Source organism: Leptodactylus fuscus, chromosome 10 (genome assembly GCF_031893055.1).
Source record: "Leptodactylus fuscus isolate aLepFus1 chromosome 10, aLepFus1.hap2, whole genome shotgun sequence".
In the NCBI taxonomy this organism is placed as follows: domain Eukaryota; kingdom Metazoa; phylum Chordata; class Amphibia; order Anura; family Leptodactylidae; genus Leptodactylus; species Leptodactylus fuscus.
In genome coordinates, this window is record NC_134274.1 from 22205204 (window position 1) to 22225964 (window position 20761).

Here is a 20761-nt window from a genome sequence, read left to right on the forward strand (position 1 = left end):
ATCTCACCTTTATAGTTCTGTCCCCAGATGCGGAAACTATGTACTTGTCATCGAAGTCTACCACATTTACAGCAGCTCTATGTCCTACGAGGACCCTCCGTAGTGTAATATCCGTTGCAGAGGCCATGTCCCACACAGCGATGGAACGATCTTTGGAGCAGGTGACCATCATGCCGTTGTTGAACCGTAAATGCAGCACAGCCTCGCAGTGGTGAATCAGCGTGTTCAGCATCTCTCCCGTGTTTACATCCCAAACCCTGCAATGCAACCAGTCACTTGAGATTGGAGATAAAATAAAAGCTCGGCATCCGATCGCTTTAATATTTCATGTTATGGCGTAAAAGTAGCGGACAACACAAATTTGTAGTTTATCAATTTTCTCAAAGCTGGAACTAATCTGGTGTTACCCCCTGTATAAAGAGCAGCGGCGTCTACGCTATGAAAAGCAGCAGATATAATAGATTAGGGGAAAAGTACATGAATATTGGGACAATTTTTGAAATATGAAGAAAAACGGATTATTCACTGCCCGGGTTATTGCTTTTGTGTCACTTATTTAAAATTTAGTAGAAAGACGCATTTCACATTCTCGGAGAAAGCTGATTATTATGGGACTAATGCTTGTTATGCTGACTAGACATTTCTCAAGCATCACAGCAGAGAACGCAATGAAGAGAAGGCTGATGTATAATATTACAGCTTTCCCAGGGTAAGGCATACCGCATGGAAACAATCATCTACTCTTCATGCGCTGATGGGAAAAAACCTTAATGACAGCGACCGGCCCAAGGAGGGAACGACGGACATTGTGAGCAGAGATTGACAGCTCTTCATGTCAAACAGTAACACACACACAAAAAATGTGTAATATACACACACAAACACATATACACACACACACGCAGTTGGACATGCAGGACTTTGGCTTCCCCGCAGACAGGTAGAAGACGCACATCAACGCATTCAAGTGAATGGGTTTGAAAACTGACTGTCGGGTTTCAGTCACCTGTCCAGTTTCGCAGGGCAAAAGACGCAAACTCAGCGGATTGGCTAAACTAGAGACCGGGTGCAGATGTGAACCCGTCCTTACTATCTAGCCTTTTTTGGCCCTAAATTTCTAAGCTGTTTGTGTTTTTCCATCATTTTAACTCAGAAATCAGAGATTTTTTACTTTTTCAGTCAATGTACGAAGATCCTAATAGATCTGACATGTGATGTTAATTATAACCCTCCCCCCTAAGGGCTCATTCACACAGGGGGCGGTGGGGCGGATTTTGACTCGAGGAGCCAAGTCAAAATATGCTGAAAACCTGCCTGCCACGATGTCGCGGTCGTGGCTTCCCCCACCCCGGCGTCGGCTCACATGAATGGGCCGACGCCGGAGGTTGCGGCTGCCAGGTGGCAGCCGCGGCTCAGCGAGCTGCCTGAAGAAAGAGCAGCTCGCTTCTTTTTTCCGCTATCGGCAGTTGACGATAGCGGAAAAAAGAACGATAGTGGTCTCCATAGATCACCATTGTAAAGGGGCAGATTATGACGTGGATTCCGCTGTCAAAATCCGCCCCTTTGGCCCCGTGTGAACTAGCCCTAAAAGAAAAAAAAAAAATGATTGCCCCCTCTTTTGCAAGGCTTTAAAATGCAGGCTTCCTCTCTGCTCCTCTGATGCACACAGTGTTATCTGCATGAACTTGAGGTCAATCTATAATATAGGTCTATGGGATTCAGATCTACTGACTTCAGATTCACAAAGAAAACCCTGTGTGCAACAGAGAAGCACAAGCCCTGTGTGCAACAGAGAAGCAGAGAGTACAGTACTCAGGAAGGAAGCACATAACTTCACAATACAACTTTTACTATGATTATACATGGAATAGTTGCCAAATGAACTTGAATAGAAATAACTCTTCCCTATGTAGATGGTTGGAATCAATGGGACCAGGAATACTCAGCCAGTCTCCCCCGGTATTTGCCATGCCTGATATTTTGTAACTTCTGCAATCCAATGAAGGAACATGAACATTGAAGCAGAGGTGCTGGACCAGAAGGATAGTTAAAGGAGAGTAAAGGTTTTCTATTATATTAGACGATATGTTCTTGTTCTTAGCCCGGCTCAAAATGATCTTGAAAAGTCCAAGGACAAGAGTGGCAATGTCTTGTGTCTGCTCTCATACAGACCCTTTTTAGTGGAAAGAAATTTTTGACTCGATGCCCGTGTCGATGGCGGCCATTACTCTATAATAAGTGGATTTCCGAAAGACTTTTCTAACTTTGTTTTATTTGCCTCCATCAACTTTTTGTTTAGAGCGAAGTGCGCAATGTTCTAGTATTCACTCGAAACTTATATATGGTAACATTTGAAGGCGGAATAAAAGGTCAACTAGAAAGAAATAAAAACAATTTATCTTTCCTTGTGGCCTTTTTTGAACTGTAAAATGAATAGGACAATTTCATTCACATCTGGCCTTCTCCCGCAGCTTACAGAACATTGTAAAGGTAGGACATTTAAAGGGATCCAGGGACTCACACAGTGTCTAAGGCTCTGCTCACATTTGAGTCGTCCAGGGAAGGAGGGGATTTCTTGACTTATACCGCCACTGTATGCCTCTCTATACATCATGTATAAGCTCCAGTGTTATAATATGTATACCACAGGGTATCTGTTTTTGGCACATTCTTCCCTATTTTTCTTGGGATTATAGGGAAATTTAAAGTGTCAGTAGGATAAAAATATTTTTTATGTGGTACTGCCCTTGTTTTGGGCATTTAGAGGGAACCTGAACTATGGTGATGTCTTCTCCCTTCCCTTAGGACCCTCCTCCATTGCCCCATACGGGTTGATAACCCTACAAACAACTCCATTTTGCCCTACATCTATCATATAGTCAAGTAAGACTGTTCCTTACACCATTTTTGTACAGTTTATTAGACTATGATGACCACTGGTATTCAACAATCCCAGGACATTATGGAGTTATATCTGTATGTACCATTCGCAACGTATGACTTATTATGGCACTTATTGAGGTTGTACATTTCATCCGCTATTTAGGGTAACAGTTAAATATTAATGGAGTTTATGGGGCCTCATAGGATTCTTCTTCATAGTTAATCCGTTAAAAATACGGATATACCGGGCAGGGGTGAACCTACCTGTTTCGCCGCCCGAGGCGGACGACAGAAAGCGGAGGGGCGGAGCGGAGCGAAGGGGGCGGGGCAGAGCGGCGTTAGCAGGCAGAGAGCAGGCACGGAGAGGACCTGCTCTCTGCCTGAGCATGAGGGGAAGTTGCTGGAGCAGCGCTGCTCCAGCGGCCTCCCCAATCCACCGCTCTGTGACGGTGATGCTAAGCCAGTCCAGGACAGCTTGTCTTGGACTGGCTTAGGTAAGCAAAAATGCCGCCCTCCCCGGGGCCCTGGCATAGCGCCGCCTGAAGCGGTCGCTTCAGGTCACCTCATGGGAGGTGCGGCGCTGATACCGGGGCACATTTACCAATACTGTCCATCTACGCACCATCTTAAACTACAAGTCAAGTCCATAGTTTTAGACATGTTTATAAACTAAAAAGTTTCTAGATTCTCCAATATTTTGACTCACCACAAGATAAATATTTGCCAAAAACCTAAAACTCGCGCTGTAAGGAACAAATATTTGGCGCACATATCAAAAACTCCACATTAGCAGAAACAAATTATCTTCTCGCTTATTGAGAAGACAAATATGTGGCGCACAACGGGAATTTCTGGCGTAAATTGTCGTAAATTAAAATATTTACACCATTTTAAATTTGGTCTAATTTGCACAAGAAAATCTGCGCCATATTTGTTCTTTTCGGTTCAGAAACGCATCGTAAAGCGAGAAAGCCAGGCGTATGTTTTCTGTTCGTTCAGGTGCCCACCATTCATGTGCACTATGGATTTTGGTGCAATTGTAGACAGAAAAGTGTTGAACTTCTATTGATAAATATGCCGTATGTGTCATCTACTGCCATAAGGCATCCTTTGGCATTGGTCAGGTTAAGATAAGATAATCCTTTAATAGTCTCACCATGGGGAAATTTCAATATGCTACAGCAGCATGATAATACGGATACAGGATAATAACAGTAATATATTACAGAAGGAGACACATAAGTTCAGAATAGCAGATAGGAGAAAAATACTAGGAGTCATAGCAGTTAAAGAAAAAGAAAGAAAGACGTCAGGATCATTTAGTTCTCCGTGCAGACTGCTCTAGGCTTGGCCTGATGAAGATTATATAGCCTGACCGCGGTTGGGAGGAAGGATCTCCAATAGCGTTCCTTCCCATACTTGTGGTGAAGCAGTTGGTCACTGACACTGCTGTCAAGTGCCGTCAAGGTCTTGTACATGGGACGAGGCACTATGGATACATTTGGCATATACAGTGGAATCTTTACCATAAATCAAAACACAGAATGGAGGTGTGTGTGTGTGTGTGTGTGTGTGTGTGGGATTCATTAGGACTGGCGTATTTTACCTGTCCCCAGCACAGGTACTCCTCATCCTGAACTAGGCACTTCCTCCAGGTACCATCGCACTTAGATACAAATTTATGCCAACCTCGAGGCTACTGTAGCTGGTCAACATTTTACGCCACGTTTGACATGGTTCATAATGAATATGGGGCACTGTCCATTTACAGAAAATTTAAGCCCTGTGCAAAAACGCAAAGTGTGAGGTTAAAGAGTCGTAACCACCACATTACAGTGGGGCTCTTTGGGACACTAGACCACCCAAAGATCTTAGGTTTGGTTTATTGCTACACTATAAGGATCCTTTAGATGTAAGGTGTTCGTGCTCCTTTAAAACTTCCTTGAAGACGCTGAGACAGCCTCCTCTCCATACGTTTATTGTAGCCATTAACATTAAAAGTCTCACGCTGCATCTTCACTAAACCAACAGCTACAAACTACAGGGAGACTCACAATGCCTCTTCCACATTACTGCTTTTTATTACAAGGGCTCTCATCTCCTTAAAATGATTGTAAAAGGCTAAGGAGAGGAACGTAAAAAGCCTAATTACTGAGCGAGCCCCACGCCGCCCAGGGGAAGGGCAGACAATACTTCAAGCATAAATCAATTATTCCAAAGTGAACGGTTAGATTCAGTAAGAGGAACCTCTGGAACAAATGGAGTCCCATTAACCATTGTTGTGTCTGGATGTGGGCATATGCTACAATGTATAAACTGCATAGAAGGGATAACGCAGCCTTTATAGCGCATCGGAGACATATTACAGATCACTCATAGAACATTGTATTACTCTTATCATTTATTCATACAGAGCTAGCATATTGTACAATGAGGGGAATCATTCACATTGCGTCCTCTCCCAGAGGAGCTTACAATCTATTTTCTCATCCACGGGGAAAGGTTCAAGGGAGCAAATAAATCTATTAGTTTGTTTCGGGCGCCGAGGTGAAGATGAAGAGCCTGAAGCAGTCACCGAGAGAAGACATGAGCTCGGTGTTGATGGTGTCCTAGATAGAGATGGTCCCAGCAATTTAAAGGGAACCTACTAGATTGATCATACTACCTATCGGGAGGAGTCAGGTCATAGGGCACCTTGAATGCATCCCCTGCTGAGCTTAAAGGGGCTGTCCGATCACAAGGATCCTATCTATACTGCAAGATTATGTGGATTTAAGACTTTTCCTAAATGCATTGCTTTATCAAAACTGCTTTGTTTGGCCGCTATCTTAATTTATTCACTTCATTGTTTACACTGCATTTCTATGGCCCTTGGGCTTATCTGCTCATTTGTCAAGTGATGTAGCTGCCTGCTCTCAGGGGGGAGGGAGGGGCTGTGAGCAGCTCTGAGCTGTTTGTGTCTGATAAGTAGCGGAGCTTCTTGGATAGGGGAGGTGAGAGCTTCAGGATTTCTGAGCTCTTATCAGTCGGTTTAATTGAATTTGACTGATAAGGGCTGAGATAGGGAGTCCGTTACCTCTGTATGTAATGCAAGCTGACTCAAATCCAGCTCTGCTACATCAGCTTCACACTGTGGTAATTCATTTACAAACAATGCCGTGCAAGTGAAACCCCGCCCACCTATGTGCCGAGAAAAGCAGGAAGTGAAGAGAGCACAACAGCCTGCAGGTTAGTGAACAAGAATCATGGGAATACCCCTTTAAGAGTCCAGTGGGGGGAGTAACTCAGGCAGATTTCCATGAATGAGCATGTATACAGAGGTAGTTCACAAGGAGCAGGAACAACCACAGGACACAAACTGGTGTTCTCCAGATCTCAGATAATGAGGACCTGTGCTTAGGATGGAGGTCGATATCAGATTGGTGGGGTCAGGCATTTGGACTTCGGACCGCTTAGCAATTACAATGTCAAATATTGTCTAAATGGCTGTGCTTGGTATTATAGCTCAGTCCCATTCACTCGATCGCCATATTTCTTCAAAACAGCCAATCTGTGTGTGTGCCTGATGTTGAATCCCCATCAAACGGAAATTGATGACCTATTTTAAGGATAAGCCATCAATATTTTGTTCCTGGAAAACCCCATGTCATACATCCTTCAATAGGCACCATTTCGATGAGTTACATTTTTTGGATTCATCTCAGACAAGCCATCATTTCTCTTACTTTCCTCACAATTATGATCACTCTTATCAGGTAGGTGGTCCTAGGCTGGGACAGGGACCACCCACATGACACCAGAAAGCAGAATATTCCATAATTAGCAGCATCAATGGCTCAAAGATGGCAATGGCTAGAGGAAGGATTCCAACTGTGCCGAACCAGTGGAGCAGCAACGACTGAAAGATGGTTTTGGAAACCTGTTTTAGAGAGCCTGGAAACATCACCACAGAGCAGATATTCTCAATATTTTCAAGCCAAGCACCCCCTGATGAAACAGAGGACTCTTCCTTAGGATAGGGCTGCACAATGACATTAAGTTGCATGACACAAGATCGCACCATTACATCATGCCTAAGGGTGACAGTCGGTGAAACATTGTTATAGTAATTTTGCAAGCAGTCAAAAGCCGCCATTCTGCCCTAGGCTTTATAAAAGTAGAAGTTTAGGGAGGGGTTCAGTATACGCATCATGGTTAGCATTGTTAGATGGTGCCAAATACCTGACAGTGGAGTCGGATGAGCCGGTAATAATTACTCTCTCGTCATACTGAAGACAAAGCACGGACCCCGTGTGTCCCGTCAGTACTCGCTTACACTCCAAGGTGTTCTTGTCCCAAATCTAGGACATAAAAAATAAGGAGTATTAAACCAGGTTCACCAACAGAGAAGTCATTGATTTTATACATCTTGCTCAAGTCAGCAGTTCTTGTGAGATATATGATGATGGATGAATCTGGCCGTCTTACATGGTACTCTTTATAAACCTGATACCAATTCGTGATGGAGCTTACCACCAGAAACATTACTTTATACAGGCACACACATATACATAATTAAAAAAAAATTAGATTACTGTATATACTCGAGTATAAGCCTAATTTTTCAGCACAGTTTTTGTGCTGAAGAAGCCCCCCTCGGCTTATACTCGAGTCAAGCAAGAAAAAATAATTTTTTTTTATTTATTTATTTATTTATTTTTTTTTGGGGGGGGGGGTCCATGACCAGCTTTAAAAAAAAATTATAATACCCTACAGTCAGCCAGGCTGAATTCCAAGTGGGGGAAAAAAAAAACAAAAAAAAAAAACCAGTCCTCAAGCTCAGGGAAGGGGCAGACAGACAACCAAAACATCCCCTCCCCTTCACCAGCAACTACTGCACCTAAAAACTCTGACCATTTTAATTTTTGAAATTTTCCAGTAGCTGCTGCATTTCCCCTGTAGGCTTATACTCGAGTGAATAAGTTTTCCCAGTTTTTTGTGGTAAAATTAGGGGCCTCGGCTTATATTCGGGTCGGCTTATACTCGAGTATATACGGTAATAAGATTAGATTAATAAGATTCTTACAAGGCATTATGGAAATGCTGTAAACAAACCCAACAAGCAGCGAGCAATGGAGACAAATCATCAAAAAGTTCTAAAGCTGGTCCGTTAGGTTGGTGTAGAAATAACCTAAAATAATTTCCAAAAATGTGAAAAAATTCACCTTTATCGTGTTATCTCGGAGTCCACTCACGATCTTCTGATCATCGTACTGTAAACAGTAGACTCCTTTGCTCGTCTCGCTCCGACAGTGAATTCTTTGTAAGCTATGTCGTCCACAACGCCAATTAGATTCTATCGTCTATCGTACGTGGAATACAAACAAGTATTGGGAAAAAAGAAAAACAAGATGTCGAGCTCAAAAAGAATTTACAAAAACGTCTTCGAGAAGAATCTTCCAATTTTTACCGTTTAGGTTTGTTAATTAGTTTTTGGTCATTTTTAGGTTAGTCTTCCATTCTAATACAATATAGTTGTGTTCTTCCCATTACCTGATCAGTCTCAATCCACCCAGTTCCTTGTCTAGGCCCTCCTCATATTCCTTGGCATCACTAAAACTTTTGGTTTTGAGGCCAAAAACCAACTCAGAGCTGGGAGGAGTCTTCTGAGTTACTGTTCTTTTGACTGTAATATAGCATTGTGTTAGCAGTGCTTACCTCAATGTCTTGGATAATTTTAGGATAAAGTGCTCTGTAGAAGGAATTCGGTGGCGTCTTTCCATCGGGCGGCTTATTTTTGAATAAATATTGACCCCTAAAATGACAAGGAAAAGGTTTCACCGTCACAGAGGGGGAAAAAAAAACCAAGATGAAAACACAACGCAACATATTATCTTTCCCCCATTGGTCGCACGCTGCATAATCGGAAGCGACGCAGCTGGTATCCATTGCAAGTGCCAGGTGCCAAAGCTATACTTGATCCTAACGTACAGAATCGGCACACTGCGCAGAGATGCTGTAAACACTAAAAACTTGCTTTAATCTTTTATAGTAATGAATAGCAACAGCTGCCTACGGGGGATTTGCCCTTCCAAGCACTGGCACTTTCTGAATATCATTCTTTACAGGAAGCACTTGAGAAGGAAGAAGGAGATTTTGCTTCCTTAGATTGGTTTACCATATTAGATTTATTTAGAAGACAAGAACCTTTAAATACTGATAAGTATATTAAGAAAAAAAAGTGCAAATTTTTTTTTAACTCGGACATGCAGGACTTAGTGAAACCTGTTTCCTTGCAGACAGGCAGAAGACGCACACGGGCGGTCACCTCTGCACACCTATTCAAGTGAATGGGTTTGAAAGCTGACTGCTGGGTTTCCGTCTCATGTCCAGTTTCGTGAATCTAGCCTTAAAGGCTCTATTACTGACAGTGTAGCATCTTCAGCTACCAGCAGCATCCCCCCACTTCCCCTCATAGATTTTTATGTAAAAAGTAGCTCACTATGATAACTGGAGAAGGGATCATATTCTTTAAAATGATATATAATTTCTTTTTTTTGTATTTGACTAGCCCTATATAAATTCCTATTGTCATTAGATCATATATAATAGGTTGACGTTTCCATTTTTCTGTAGCTACTTTACTGTGTAGAATGGGACAAGAGCACTAAAGTTATGTTTTTATAATAATTTACCCCATAAGGCCTGTTAACAGCTGTTTTAACCTGTAGTACTTCTACTATAAAACACTTTGCATTCTTGTGCCTGTCATGGATACTATTGGGGGCAGGCCATGGACAGAGTCAGCCTCCTTTCCCCCCTGGCAGCTGGTTATGTAGTCACTTATTACATTCCTTAGGCTGAGGCCTCATGTTGCGGAAACGCAGCTTTTTTTGTTGCAGATTTTGTAAGGAGTGGGAAGCTCCCAACCCTTTACCACTGATAGACAAGCATGGATCTATTGGCATACTAGTGGCAGTCGAATATGGACGACGACTACTTTCTATTAACCAATTGTTACTAATTTTTTCTATCCCATTTGGTGTAACGCCCTGGCAGATCTGTCACAATAATAGGCTATCACTATATACTGTATATGCTATATAGGATGGCAGATCCATTTGATCTTATTCACTGCAGTTGCCATAAAGCGCACACATCCTGCTGTACTGTACAGACAACACGGGAAGGAATTGTGTCGTTACAATGTAGCAAGGGAATACGAAACAAAAACATACATAAAAAAATACAGATGTCTTCTACAAACTTCTATGTAATTAAACTAAACAGAATATGTTTCAGGAAATAACGGGAATATCAGATTATCCTATTAGGAGATTCATCTGACGAAAGACTAAAGAAGAGTCCAAGCAGAGACAGAAAAAAGGAATACAGTACTGTGCACAAGTTTTAGGCAGGTGGGCTGTAAAGTTAAGGGAATGAACAAAAGAGAAAAACTAAATCCCATCAATATTTGATGTGGCTTCCTTATGTAGGAGGAGTCTTGAAAGTGAAGAGATTGGGGCTCTGTGGGGGCCATAACAACATCATCCAGTCTGTCTGGGGTTACATGAAGAGAGAGACGGATTGGAGCAAGCCTACATCCTCAGAAGATCTGGGCTTAGTACGCCAAGATGGCCAGAACAACCTCCAAGTACCGAGAAGAACTGATGGAAGGCAGAGGTCACACCGAATACAGATGGGATTTGCTTTAGGTTTTCTTTCTCTTTACAGAACACAATTGATGAGAATAAAAATATTTTTTCTTCATGTCCCATTTACATCTTTCATCCGAATTCACGTGAAATGTCCAAAAAAAGTCGCCAACAAAAAACAAAACGACGACAACACCGAAGCCTGTAGCATCCAGCTGCATAACAAACGGTATATTTCTCCTGAACACCGACGCATCACAAGCACCCTATAAGTCACAATTCTGCTCCCGCTATTAATTTACGCCAGTCCTAGTATTAGAAATACGGTTACATCTCCGCACGTATCTAGCCGCGCCACAGATTGAAGAAATGCCGCTGTTGATATAGTAAACTCATTTTACATAATCTCTTTACCCGTATTAAAAGAACTAAATCTGTGCCCTGCCAACAGAACCTGGTGAGACCCAAAGCCCCGATGATTCATTGGGTACATGTGTACAGCGTCTACGCCATTGCTTAGCCAATATTAAAGAAAAATACAATATTCATTACAAAGTGAGGGAGTTTACATGGATTACTGCTCTTGGCTGAATCACTCCGTATAATTAGGTCGTCCCAATTCAGATTTTGTAATACTACATCGACACTCAACGTTAGCGGATACCATCCAAGATGAAATAAGATTTTGTTAGAAAATGTTTTTTTTCCCTATCGTCTCAAATTAACCCTTAGGAATCAATGGCCATCACTGGAGGAAACAAATGGACACTTGAGAATCTCCCGACGGTGGATTATCTTCGTGAGACAAAGCTTTCATTCAGCTTGATATAAAATCGTTAGCCCACCAACCGGAAAAGAATATGAAACCACTCTGTCCATTTAAGTTTTCGGCCATAGGTCAAAAGTCATGGCATCAAATTCTCGTTGTCCTTGATGCTTGCCAAAATTATAGGTGATACATGTGTCATCCCTGAGGATTCCACCAAATATGAGAAGAAGGGGTCGCAGTGGCCCCAGTTTGAATGGAGTGGCAAACAGGCATGCCTCTCTTCTCCAATTATGTATCTGATGAAGATGGCCAAGTACAGCTCTTGGTCATCTTTGGCATTGCCATGTAATTTCCTGAAGCAGCAATGGACATACCCGAATACTGCTCTGCCTATTCTTAGTGATTACTGGGGTCCTAGTAAGGCTGTGGAGTTGGTAGCCCAAGCCACCAATATTGACTTCACTTTTTTTTCCCCCCTAGACGGACTTACAGAAGCTCCTTCACAAATGGCGGACAACCATGGTCAGTCAGAAGTAGTAAAGCTCCTTTAATTCATTAGTCTGAAAAGGTTCATTTTTTTCCCCAACTCCAGCGTAAAGTGGAAAACTCTACAATCCACAGCAACTCAGTCGAGAGGTAGGACCAGACAAGCACCAAGAAGGCGTCTACATAGTTCAGAAACTCATGGAAACATTGGTCAAAGGAGACCTGGAAGTCAGATTTGCTTGAAGATGTTTAACACATACAATGAGAATTCTCCAAAAGACCACCTTTTTGGGAAGGCCACTTCTTTACCTTGAACGGATGTTCTGTAATGAGCCTTCAGTTCCATCATACCCTATGTATATTTGCCATGTTCATTGATCGACCCAAATCTAGAAGATCATCAATTTTGTGTGGTCATTAGAAAAGAGTTTGGTCTAGGAATCCAAATTTTTCTTAAATTGGAATAGAGTGTTGGTTGAGAATCTTCTTCTGCTCTAGTCATCGTCTGTAAGACAAAGTGCTGTACCCAGCCATCTTCAGCAGTCCTATAGACACCGAATGGATCATAATAAGACTACTGCTCCATCATTCCAATGGAGGACATGGTTCTCCTGCCCTTCTGATCGATGGCCCAGTGGTTGGACTCCCATTTATTGCTTATCTGTGCACAGGGGAGAAGTGTTTTTTTGGACAAGGAGGCTTGAAATATGTCAAAGCTCTCACACATCCCATTATCAATGGAAGGGTTTACTCAACTCCGTTAGTCACGTACCCCAATAGATCACACGTAGAAGATTTTGTTACTGTTGTACAAGTGATACAGTTCTATGCATCACCACCACTATTTCCACTAGCGTTCTCTCTACGGGTATACTCAAAATCTATCGAGGGAACTTAAGGACTGGAGTTAAGAAACAATGGTCCTTGGAGTCAACAATCTGCAAAACGGAATAATGGCAGGACCTGTAGAAATCTTTGCATGTCCATGGACATGTGGTCTCGGGAAGCACATCATCCATTAACATTAGAGCAGAGCATACGAGAGTTGTGTTATGGCTTACTATGTTTCATATTTTACGTTCCTCTTCATGAAGTGGCTCTCTCGTGAAAAATAGGGAATATTATTGAGTTAGAAACTTGCAAAAAATGGCTTAATGCAAATTCTCTCATTCATATTTACAGAGGCTATTCTAAAAAGCTGACTGCTTTGTGGTTCCAGGAGACAGGTAATAGGGCTCGATGGGCTCATAAGACGGAGGAGAAGCTGTTTAACTCTGGCAGATTCAGGAACACTTTTTCTCTGTTCTAAAAAGAACATGTTAATACTCCTAAAGGACATTAGGATTCTCGTTTAAGGCAAAGCATTTATAAAGTTAAAATATGGTATATGGTAACTAGCAGCACAAAGGATGCATAGGACCGTCTCATCTGTTACGTGCAAACGTTGCTCTGTGTACACGAGGCTCCATGTCTAGAGGACGGCAGAGACGAATGTGGCAGGGAAAGGGATGGAGAGGCTTGGGCGGATCTCGTGAAGTCAAGAGTGTGGAAGATACCATTTCTAACATTGGTTTATATTAGGTCATTAGTAATTCCACTTTTTAGTCCTATACTTGTTTGAATAATAAACCTTACATTGTTCGAAGACGTAAAAAAAGGTAAAAACCTTCATCTGGTTTTGCCACTTTTTCAATTTTGTAAATATTAATGGACTGCTGAAAGCCACCAATATCCAGTGTGAATCTGAACAGATCCCTGATAAAGGAAGCCATTGTCTTCCAAAACACACTCAAGTATTTCATTTCTGGACACTATAGATCAACATATTGCATTGTTCGTATGTGATGTCCTGCCCAAGTTAATGCAGAGAATTTCCATGCTGTGTCAGGATTCACGCTAGTGGCCGGGACATCTCCGATCAATTGGTCATTATTACTGATCTACAAAATTCACCGTAGAGGACTCTGCACCCACGAGCTATCCGAGTACCCACAACCTTTGTACTGAAGCAACTCCATCCTGAAATGTATTACACCCGGATCATTCTTCTAGTATATAGTGAACGCCTAGAATGGTAACCATACCTACAGCCACCCAAGTGGGAGGAAGAAAACGGATGATGGCTCAAAGTGAAAAAAAGAAAATTAGGTTGTGTTCACACGGTCTTCAATAGAGATGAGCGAGTATATTCAATCGAGTGCCTCTGCCGCGTAGGTTCTTGGTGTGGAGGGGGAGGGGCAGTAAAAATGTGATGCCCCTCCCACCTTCCCTGGCGCTTTTTTGCACCGGGAACTGTGCGGTGCTGCTATTCGATCAAATATACTCGCTCATCTCTCGTCTTCAACATATGCCATGATGAAAACCAGGCAAATCATGGGGATCCATTGGGCTGTCATGTCACTGATCCGAAAAACGGGGGAGCAGAGCAGCAGATACGAAAAAAACACAGATGCGAACTCAGACTTAGAATGTTACAGATGCTGACAAAAGTGGTGAAATAAGTCAATACAAAATTAAACAAAAAATAATAAATAAAAATATATAGAAATAATAATAATAATAATAATAATTGTATATTTTTATATTTATGAGTGTTATTGGACCTGACCACAGACCTGGAATAAGTTCTTCGTCCGGACCTCTCTATGTGTACAAGACATTTTATTGTACAGCATCACCAGCTAAGAGGATGAGTCTTAGACTGATGAAGTAATGCTTACCATCCTCTTCTCTCCGCCAGTCCTCTCCACAAGGAGTCTGTCCGGACCATTCTTTCTATAAGTTTCTTCCACAACATGCCATCCGATGTGACTCGGTACCACTCCTTGCACACCAGCTCGGCAGAGCACAACGACCGGGCATCCAGGTAAGACAAGATATTCTCTGCTATATGATCTAGTCCACGGGCTGCAAATAAAAACGGATAACGTGATAAGTAGGACGGTACCGCTATAACACAAGACCAAAGACAACACGAAGAAAGAGCTTTGCTTAGAGTGGAGGTAAGTTTGATCCAAGTGATAAATTTGTCTTGTAAGACTTCCTATGTAAACACCTTAGATCGCCAGCTGTCTAGATGGGAGGGACACAGTATATAGTATATACAACTTACTGTGATGAGGCTGTAGTAATAACACCCGGCCTACAGAACGGATGGGTGTAATTTAGCGCAGTTTAATGCCCTACCATTTCTATTAGCGGGCGTATATCTGCAAACAGTAAGGCGGTTTTATATAATCTTTAGAACAGACGGCCATAGCTATTAAAATTCTTAACCACCCACTCAAGCCTAATCTTCACCCAAATCTCGGAGGCCCAGCGTCTATAAACCAAGATAGTTGCACTTGTAAGCTCTTCCTGAGTCTTCTCGGTGAAAAGGGAGTCAAAAATGAAATAAATAAGAACGGGCAGGAGGTTATTTCTGTCCGTGTCACAATTTAGTAGCAGTTCCCTCAGAAGGGAGGTAGAAGCTGTTCCTAAAAAACGGGGTTGTAAACTGTTGGCATTCAGCGCAGGCTGGGCCGAGTCACATGAAGCAGGAAGATTCAATCAGGTGATTATCATAATGGACATGTTATCCCCGTGAAAGTCCTCCCGAAAATCAATTTCAGCTCTTCAAATTGGGAACTTACTCGGACAAATTTGTCCATGGCCAAGCCTGTGAACTTTTTTTTGGTGGTCATTTTATGAACATTAACATTTTACACTGCAAAGTAAATTGTATTAGACGTGGGTGACGATGGAGATGAAATGTGTGAGGGCCGATAGGTCACAGCGTAAGACAGCGCCAGAAGTCTGATATCGGTATATTGGCTGCGGTTTGTAATCGTTGCATAAAGATAGAAAAATATGTTAGTGTGTATGGGATTACATATACACACACATAGATAGATAGATTATATAGTTTATATTAATATATACATATACACACATACTATATTGGGGGTGTACGGTATACTGGTGTCCAGTGGAGTCTGAGCTACGGGTACAGGACCTATACTGAGTTTTGCCCAGTACAGGTCCTATACACAAGCATGTGAACGCGGCCAGTTTTTTCAACCGGATTGAGACGCGGAATCCGCCTCCAAATCGGCCTCCAAAAATGGCTCCCATTGACTTCAATGGGAGCCGCTCGCTTCTTTTTTCCGCTAGCTAGTAGCAGAAAGAAAGAAGCCCTGTCTTGGCGGGGATTCAGTGCATCTGCTGCACAAGGCACCTTCCTGATCAGGCCCATTCTTCAGGCCTAATCCGGAGCGGAATACCCCAAATGTATATGCTGGTGCACTGCATCATCATCCCGTTGCGGCTAGCCACGCGGAAGTGTTCACAAGCAGAATCCAAATTCCACCATGTGAACATAGCCAAATGTGTAATGGAAATGAATGCCAAATTATCAGATTTTCTGGATTATCAAATCTAGGATTAAAAGGGATTTAACAATGCACTGAATATTGGATGATAGAGATCTGTGTGCAGTATATAGGTCTGTACACTGTACAGGGTGATATTCACGGTCTGCAGAAACAATGGAGTTCCTATGGATTTAATACACACACTGCAACTTCATTTCGATGCAGATTATTTTACCCCACTGTCATCCACTTTGCTGCTACTACTGCAAATCCAGATGTGTGAACATGCCCTAAGTGTACCCATCAACATATATGGAAGTTGCCATGTTAATGGATTATTTGCACATTTCTTGCGCCATGTGCCTTATATCCAGCAGGGCTCGATGTTTGTAGGATAGGAAGACGCCTCTGCTCAGGATAAGCTTCTGGGCCTCAGATCGGAGCATATTAAAGGGGTCTCCGCAGCAGAACCTCCCGGGTAACAACGCTTGTTTCGTGTAATCAGCTACACCATAAAACATATGATTGACACGTTCGCATCCCAAGAGGTTCTGGGCAGCTGAAAAGCTTTATTACATCTGTTTTTGTAGCGGACAAGTGGTCTTCCCCAAGGGCTTAAATCATTAAATCTCACCAGCCCAGAGGGACAACTGGCCCCTCGCCACCCAACCCAGCTGACATCCGACTGTGCATAGAAGCGCCATTAAAACTTAATATCCCCGCGCGAGGCTAGGCTTCTGTACAGACAGACCTGCTTCACTTTAACCATCTGCTGGCCAGAAACAAAGCCATCTCTTTAAGTGTGTTGGTACATTTGGCAGCCAAAAAATAATTGATGTAATTTAATAAGCTGCGGTGAAAAGAGACACCATGTGACTGCATTAACCCTTTATCCACCAAGAACAGCAAACCTGGATATTTAGTAATGAATGGGACGTTATAGTTTGGTAGTTACCAATATGAAAATACATCCATATACACACATTATATATATATATATATATATATATATATATATATATATATATATATATATATATATATATATGTGTATATATTCCACATGATGGCTGTCTCCTCTGGGCATAGCTAATAGAGATATCGAGCACCCCCCTGCGTCATGCCTTTGTAACTCCACCTCCTTTGCTTATGATCTGTGACGCCCTCCTCCTCCCTAGGTGTAACCATTTTCTTGTAGCTACCTATAGAACTGCTCAGGGGGTATAGGGGTGGGGGATGAGCAGCTTTTCTGGAGCCTTAGCCTAAGTCACTTCTATGGAGAGTGTTGTGGGCATGCTCTATGTCACTGAACAGGGAGGAAGGGGGGAAATCTGTGTTTACTAAACTTATTAGGAGTCCGCTATGGTCTGCCTCCAGTTTTATGACATCGGTGTTACCTTTCATTGTAATCTTACATTATTAGCTCATACACCCAGGACAGTGGGTCAGTGGTTAGTAGCGATGCCTCGCCAAGGATAACACCTACAAGGAGTTTGTACGTTCTCCCCGTGTTTGCGTGGGTTTCCTCCAGTTTTCTCCTAGACTCCAAAAACATACTGATTGGGATTGCAGATTGTGAGCCCTATATGGGTCAGACGCCTCCCCACATTACAATAGTGGTGCCCCCTGTTCCATCCATTTCTATATGGGACAGTGTTGACAATACCTTGTATAGCGCTGAGGAATAGGATGGCGCTATATAAGCAAAAATTTTAAAAAAATAAATAAATCCATACATGGAGACCATGCAGTGCAGGATGAGAACCCACCAACAAAAAAGGTCAAACATAAATGGGGTAAAATAATATAAGTCATCAGACAAGGGATTGACCCGCACACCTCCATTACCTGGAAGTGCAGTGATGAAATCCCTTTGTAGCATTGGTTTAAGGTAGGTATTTATGTGCCCATGTTGGTAGTGGCACATCCGAGAGATGAGGTGCTCCACGAACTCCACCTGGTCGCACTCCGACCACTGCTCAAAGTACTTGACACAAAGCTCTTTCTCCTTCTCGTAGTTGGCGGACAGCTTCCTCTGCTTGGGCACGATCATGCTGGAAGTGCCATTGGCAAGTTTAGTCTGCGGAAAAAGAGATAAATATCAAAAAATAAATAATTAAAGCAAACATAAAAGCAATCGTACATGACACGCAAGTCGGGCGCACATAAATCCAGGAAATACATCTGTTACACAACAGGGGAAAAAAAGATTCCGACGTATAAACTGGCTGACAGGGAGTATCCATTTGCCTCTGTCAGCCAGAAAACAGCCGAACATCCTTGCAAGGAACTCGGAAAGGACATTACCACCGATGCTGGAAGTGCACATAAAATACCAGAGACTGTTAAATGGGAACCCAGAGTGACACTTTAATGTACTCAAATGAATTTCATGTTCTTCCACAGAGAGGCTTGCAAACAATTTAGTACAGGGCTATGAATATGTTTCAGTGGGAGGCTGGAATACATGAAGACAAAAGGTCAGGATGGAGCAAACACTTGGGTTCCCGGAACTTTGCTGTTTTATAGACCTACCTATGGAAGCAAGAAAGCAAGCAGACGCCTCCTGGTAATCTGGAAGTGTAGCTGCACGTTTAACACTAATGATCTGCACCAAACTGAGTATCACCTATCCCCGGGATCGCTAGAAAAGGGGATCTAAGTTCCTTACCGCCAGGATAGCGGTCTCCATATCTGCCAAAAAGTTGTACAATTAGGGCATGCTAGCCCCCTACTTCCCAGCTCTCCGCATAGACCACCACCCTATGATCCCATTCTAGCAACTGGGGTTTCCAAGTGTTGACAAGCCTACAACCTAAAAAAATATTACTTATCTTGTCGATAGAGGTTTATGGCCGGATGGTTCTTTAAAGGTTATATCGGGAAAGCGGCTGAACGAGCAATATTATAGGAGACGCTCCAGAACCTCTTACAATACTGTGTCATACAGCTTTATCTTCATCTCAATATTGATGGGGGATCGTGAATCAAAAGTGGTCTAGAGACCAAGAGAACAACATAAAAGAGGATCGGTCACGTCCTAAAAGAAGGGAAAAAAAATGGGACCTTCCTTTACTGCCAACTGGAGCAATTTTCTTTGATCCTACCCGGCCTGTTCAGTCACCAAGAGTGCCATTAGCTTCAGTCCCCAATGCTAGTGAGCTGACCGGTGAGCGGTGTCCACCACCCACCCATCTTCCTCTTGCCTTAGTCAGTGGAGACCGTCCATTTAACCAATATCTTAAGCATCATACATAGGTTGTACATGAAGCTTGAGGTAGTTCGGTTTTGTGACAAACCTAATTATTATTTAAGGGGTTGTCCAAGCAAAAATGGAGAACTCTTTTAAAACTTTAAATAAGCTGGGGGCAGTGGGAAAAATACAAAACAAAACACCCCCCAAAAAACATATATTCACCTATCCCCATTGCTCTGGTGTCCTCCTGCGCCGGCGGAGTCTCCCGGCGTTATACTGAAGCCACGGCTTGGCTTTAGCAGTCACATGATTGCTGAGGCCAATCAGTGAAGGGCATGAATGTCACTACCTATGACATCACAAGTACTCTTCTTGACGCCTGTCATGTGACCGATGAGGCCAATCAGCAATTTCAGCACAATGCCAGACAAGACCAAGGAGCGCAAATGAAAGAGTATGCATTTTTGTTTATTTTTTCACTGCCCTCAATGTATTTAAACTTAAAAAATTTAGCCTGGACAACCCCTTTAAGTAAATCATGTGAATATTGTAGTGATTAAGTAGGACACAAACTTGAATTCCTAGTGGTCCATGGAGCAAAAAGAATGAATGATCATGGGGTGCGGGCAGATTCAGCAGCAGGATAGGCTTCATTTATGACAAGGTGCACGGTTTGCCATAAATCAGGCACACCAAACACTACGAGCTGGCATAGACTTTAGGTATCATTCATGCCAGTCAACTTGTATAAATCAAATCCAACAGGGATGGCGGTCCTCTAACAGGGAAAGGCCCCATAAAAATCAAAAACATAAAGAGAAAAAGTAAAAAGAAAAAAAAACCACGAGAACATGCAAACTCATTGTAGACAATGTCCACCACTGCAAGGCAACAGAGCTAACCACTGGGCCATTATGCTGCCCAAGGCATGATAAATTCCCCCACTATTGATGAGCTATTGAATGGATTGCCCATGACAAACCACTAGGAATGCTGTAAAGCAATTCTTGCCATACCAATTCCCTCCCAATTCCATTTCGAAGCTTCCAGACTCCCCTACTGGTCTCCTCCCACTTCATGGATGACATATTTGGCTCGTAGGGAATGTCAAAAAATTTCTGCCAGGTCGATCACTGTTCATCGGGATGGGGGCATGCACCCTCATGAACATAATGGACACCAATTTTTTCTTTACTGGATCCTATTAATTATAATATTATTAATATTAATATTTTAGTGACCCTTGGTCTAACACGAGAGTGGACCTGACCTCCTACTACGCTGCCAGATCTATTGGAATCCATCTCTAAACATCTCATTATTCCAATCCCTCATTTTTCATTTTAAAAAAAATTATAAAAATTTATCTTTAATTTGTTTCCTTCATCTGGATTTGTTCGGTTGCCAGTAGTGTACCGATCTGACAGGTAAAAAGAAGCCA

General features: G+C 42.5%; 1 protein-coding gene across 1 annotated transcript in view; it reads right to left on the reverse strand.

The window, feature by feature from the left end:
• BTRC (beta-transducin repeat containing E3 ubiquitin protein ligase) overlaps nt 1–20761 on the reverse strand; it is a 137632-nt gene that overhangs the window by 13388 nt on the left and 103483 nt on the right. Inside the window, exons 4-9 of the mRNA XM_075257527.1 lie at nt 17973–18204; nt 14493–14679; nt 8581–8677; nt 8088–8225; nt 7105–7223; nt 8–257 (exon numbers count right to left, since the gene is read on the reverse strand). Coding sequence (XP_075113628.1) covers nt 8–257; nt 7105–7223; nt 8088–8225; nt 8581–8677; nt 14493–14679; nt 17973–18204 — 1023 coding nt within the window. The remainder of the gene's footprint in view (nt 1–7; nt 258–7104; nt 7224–8087; nt 8226–8580; nt 8678–14492; nt 14680–17972; nt 18205–20761) is intronic.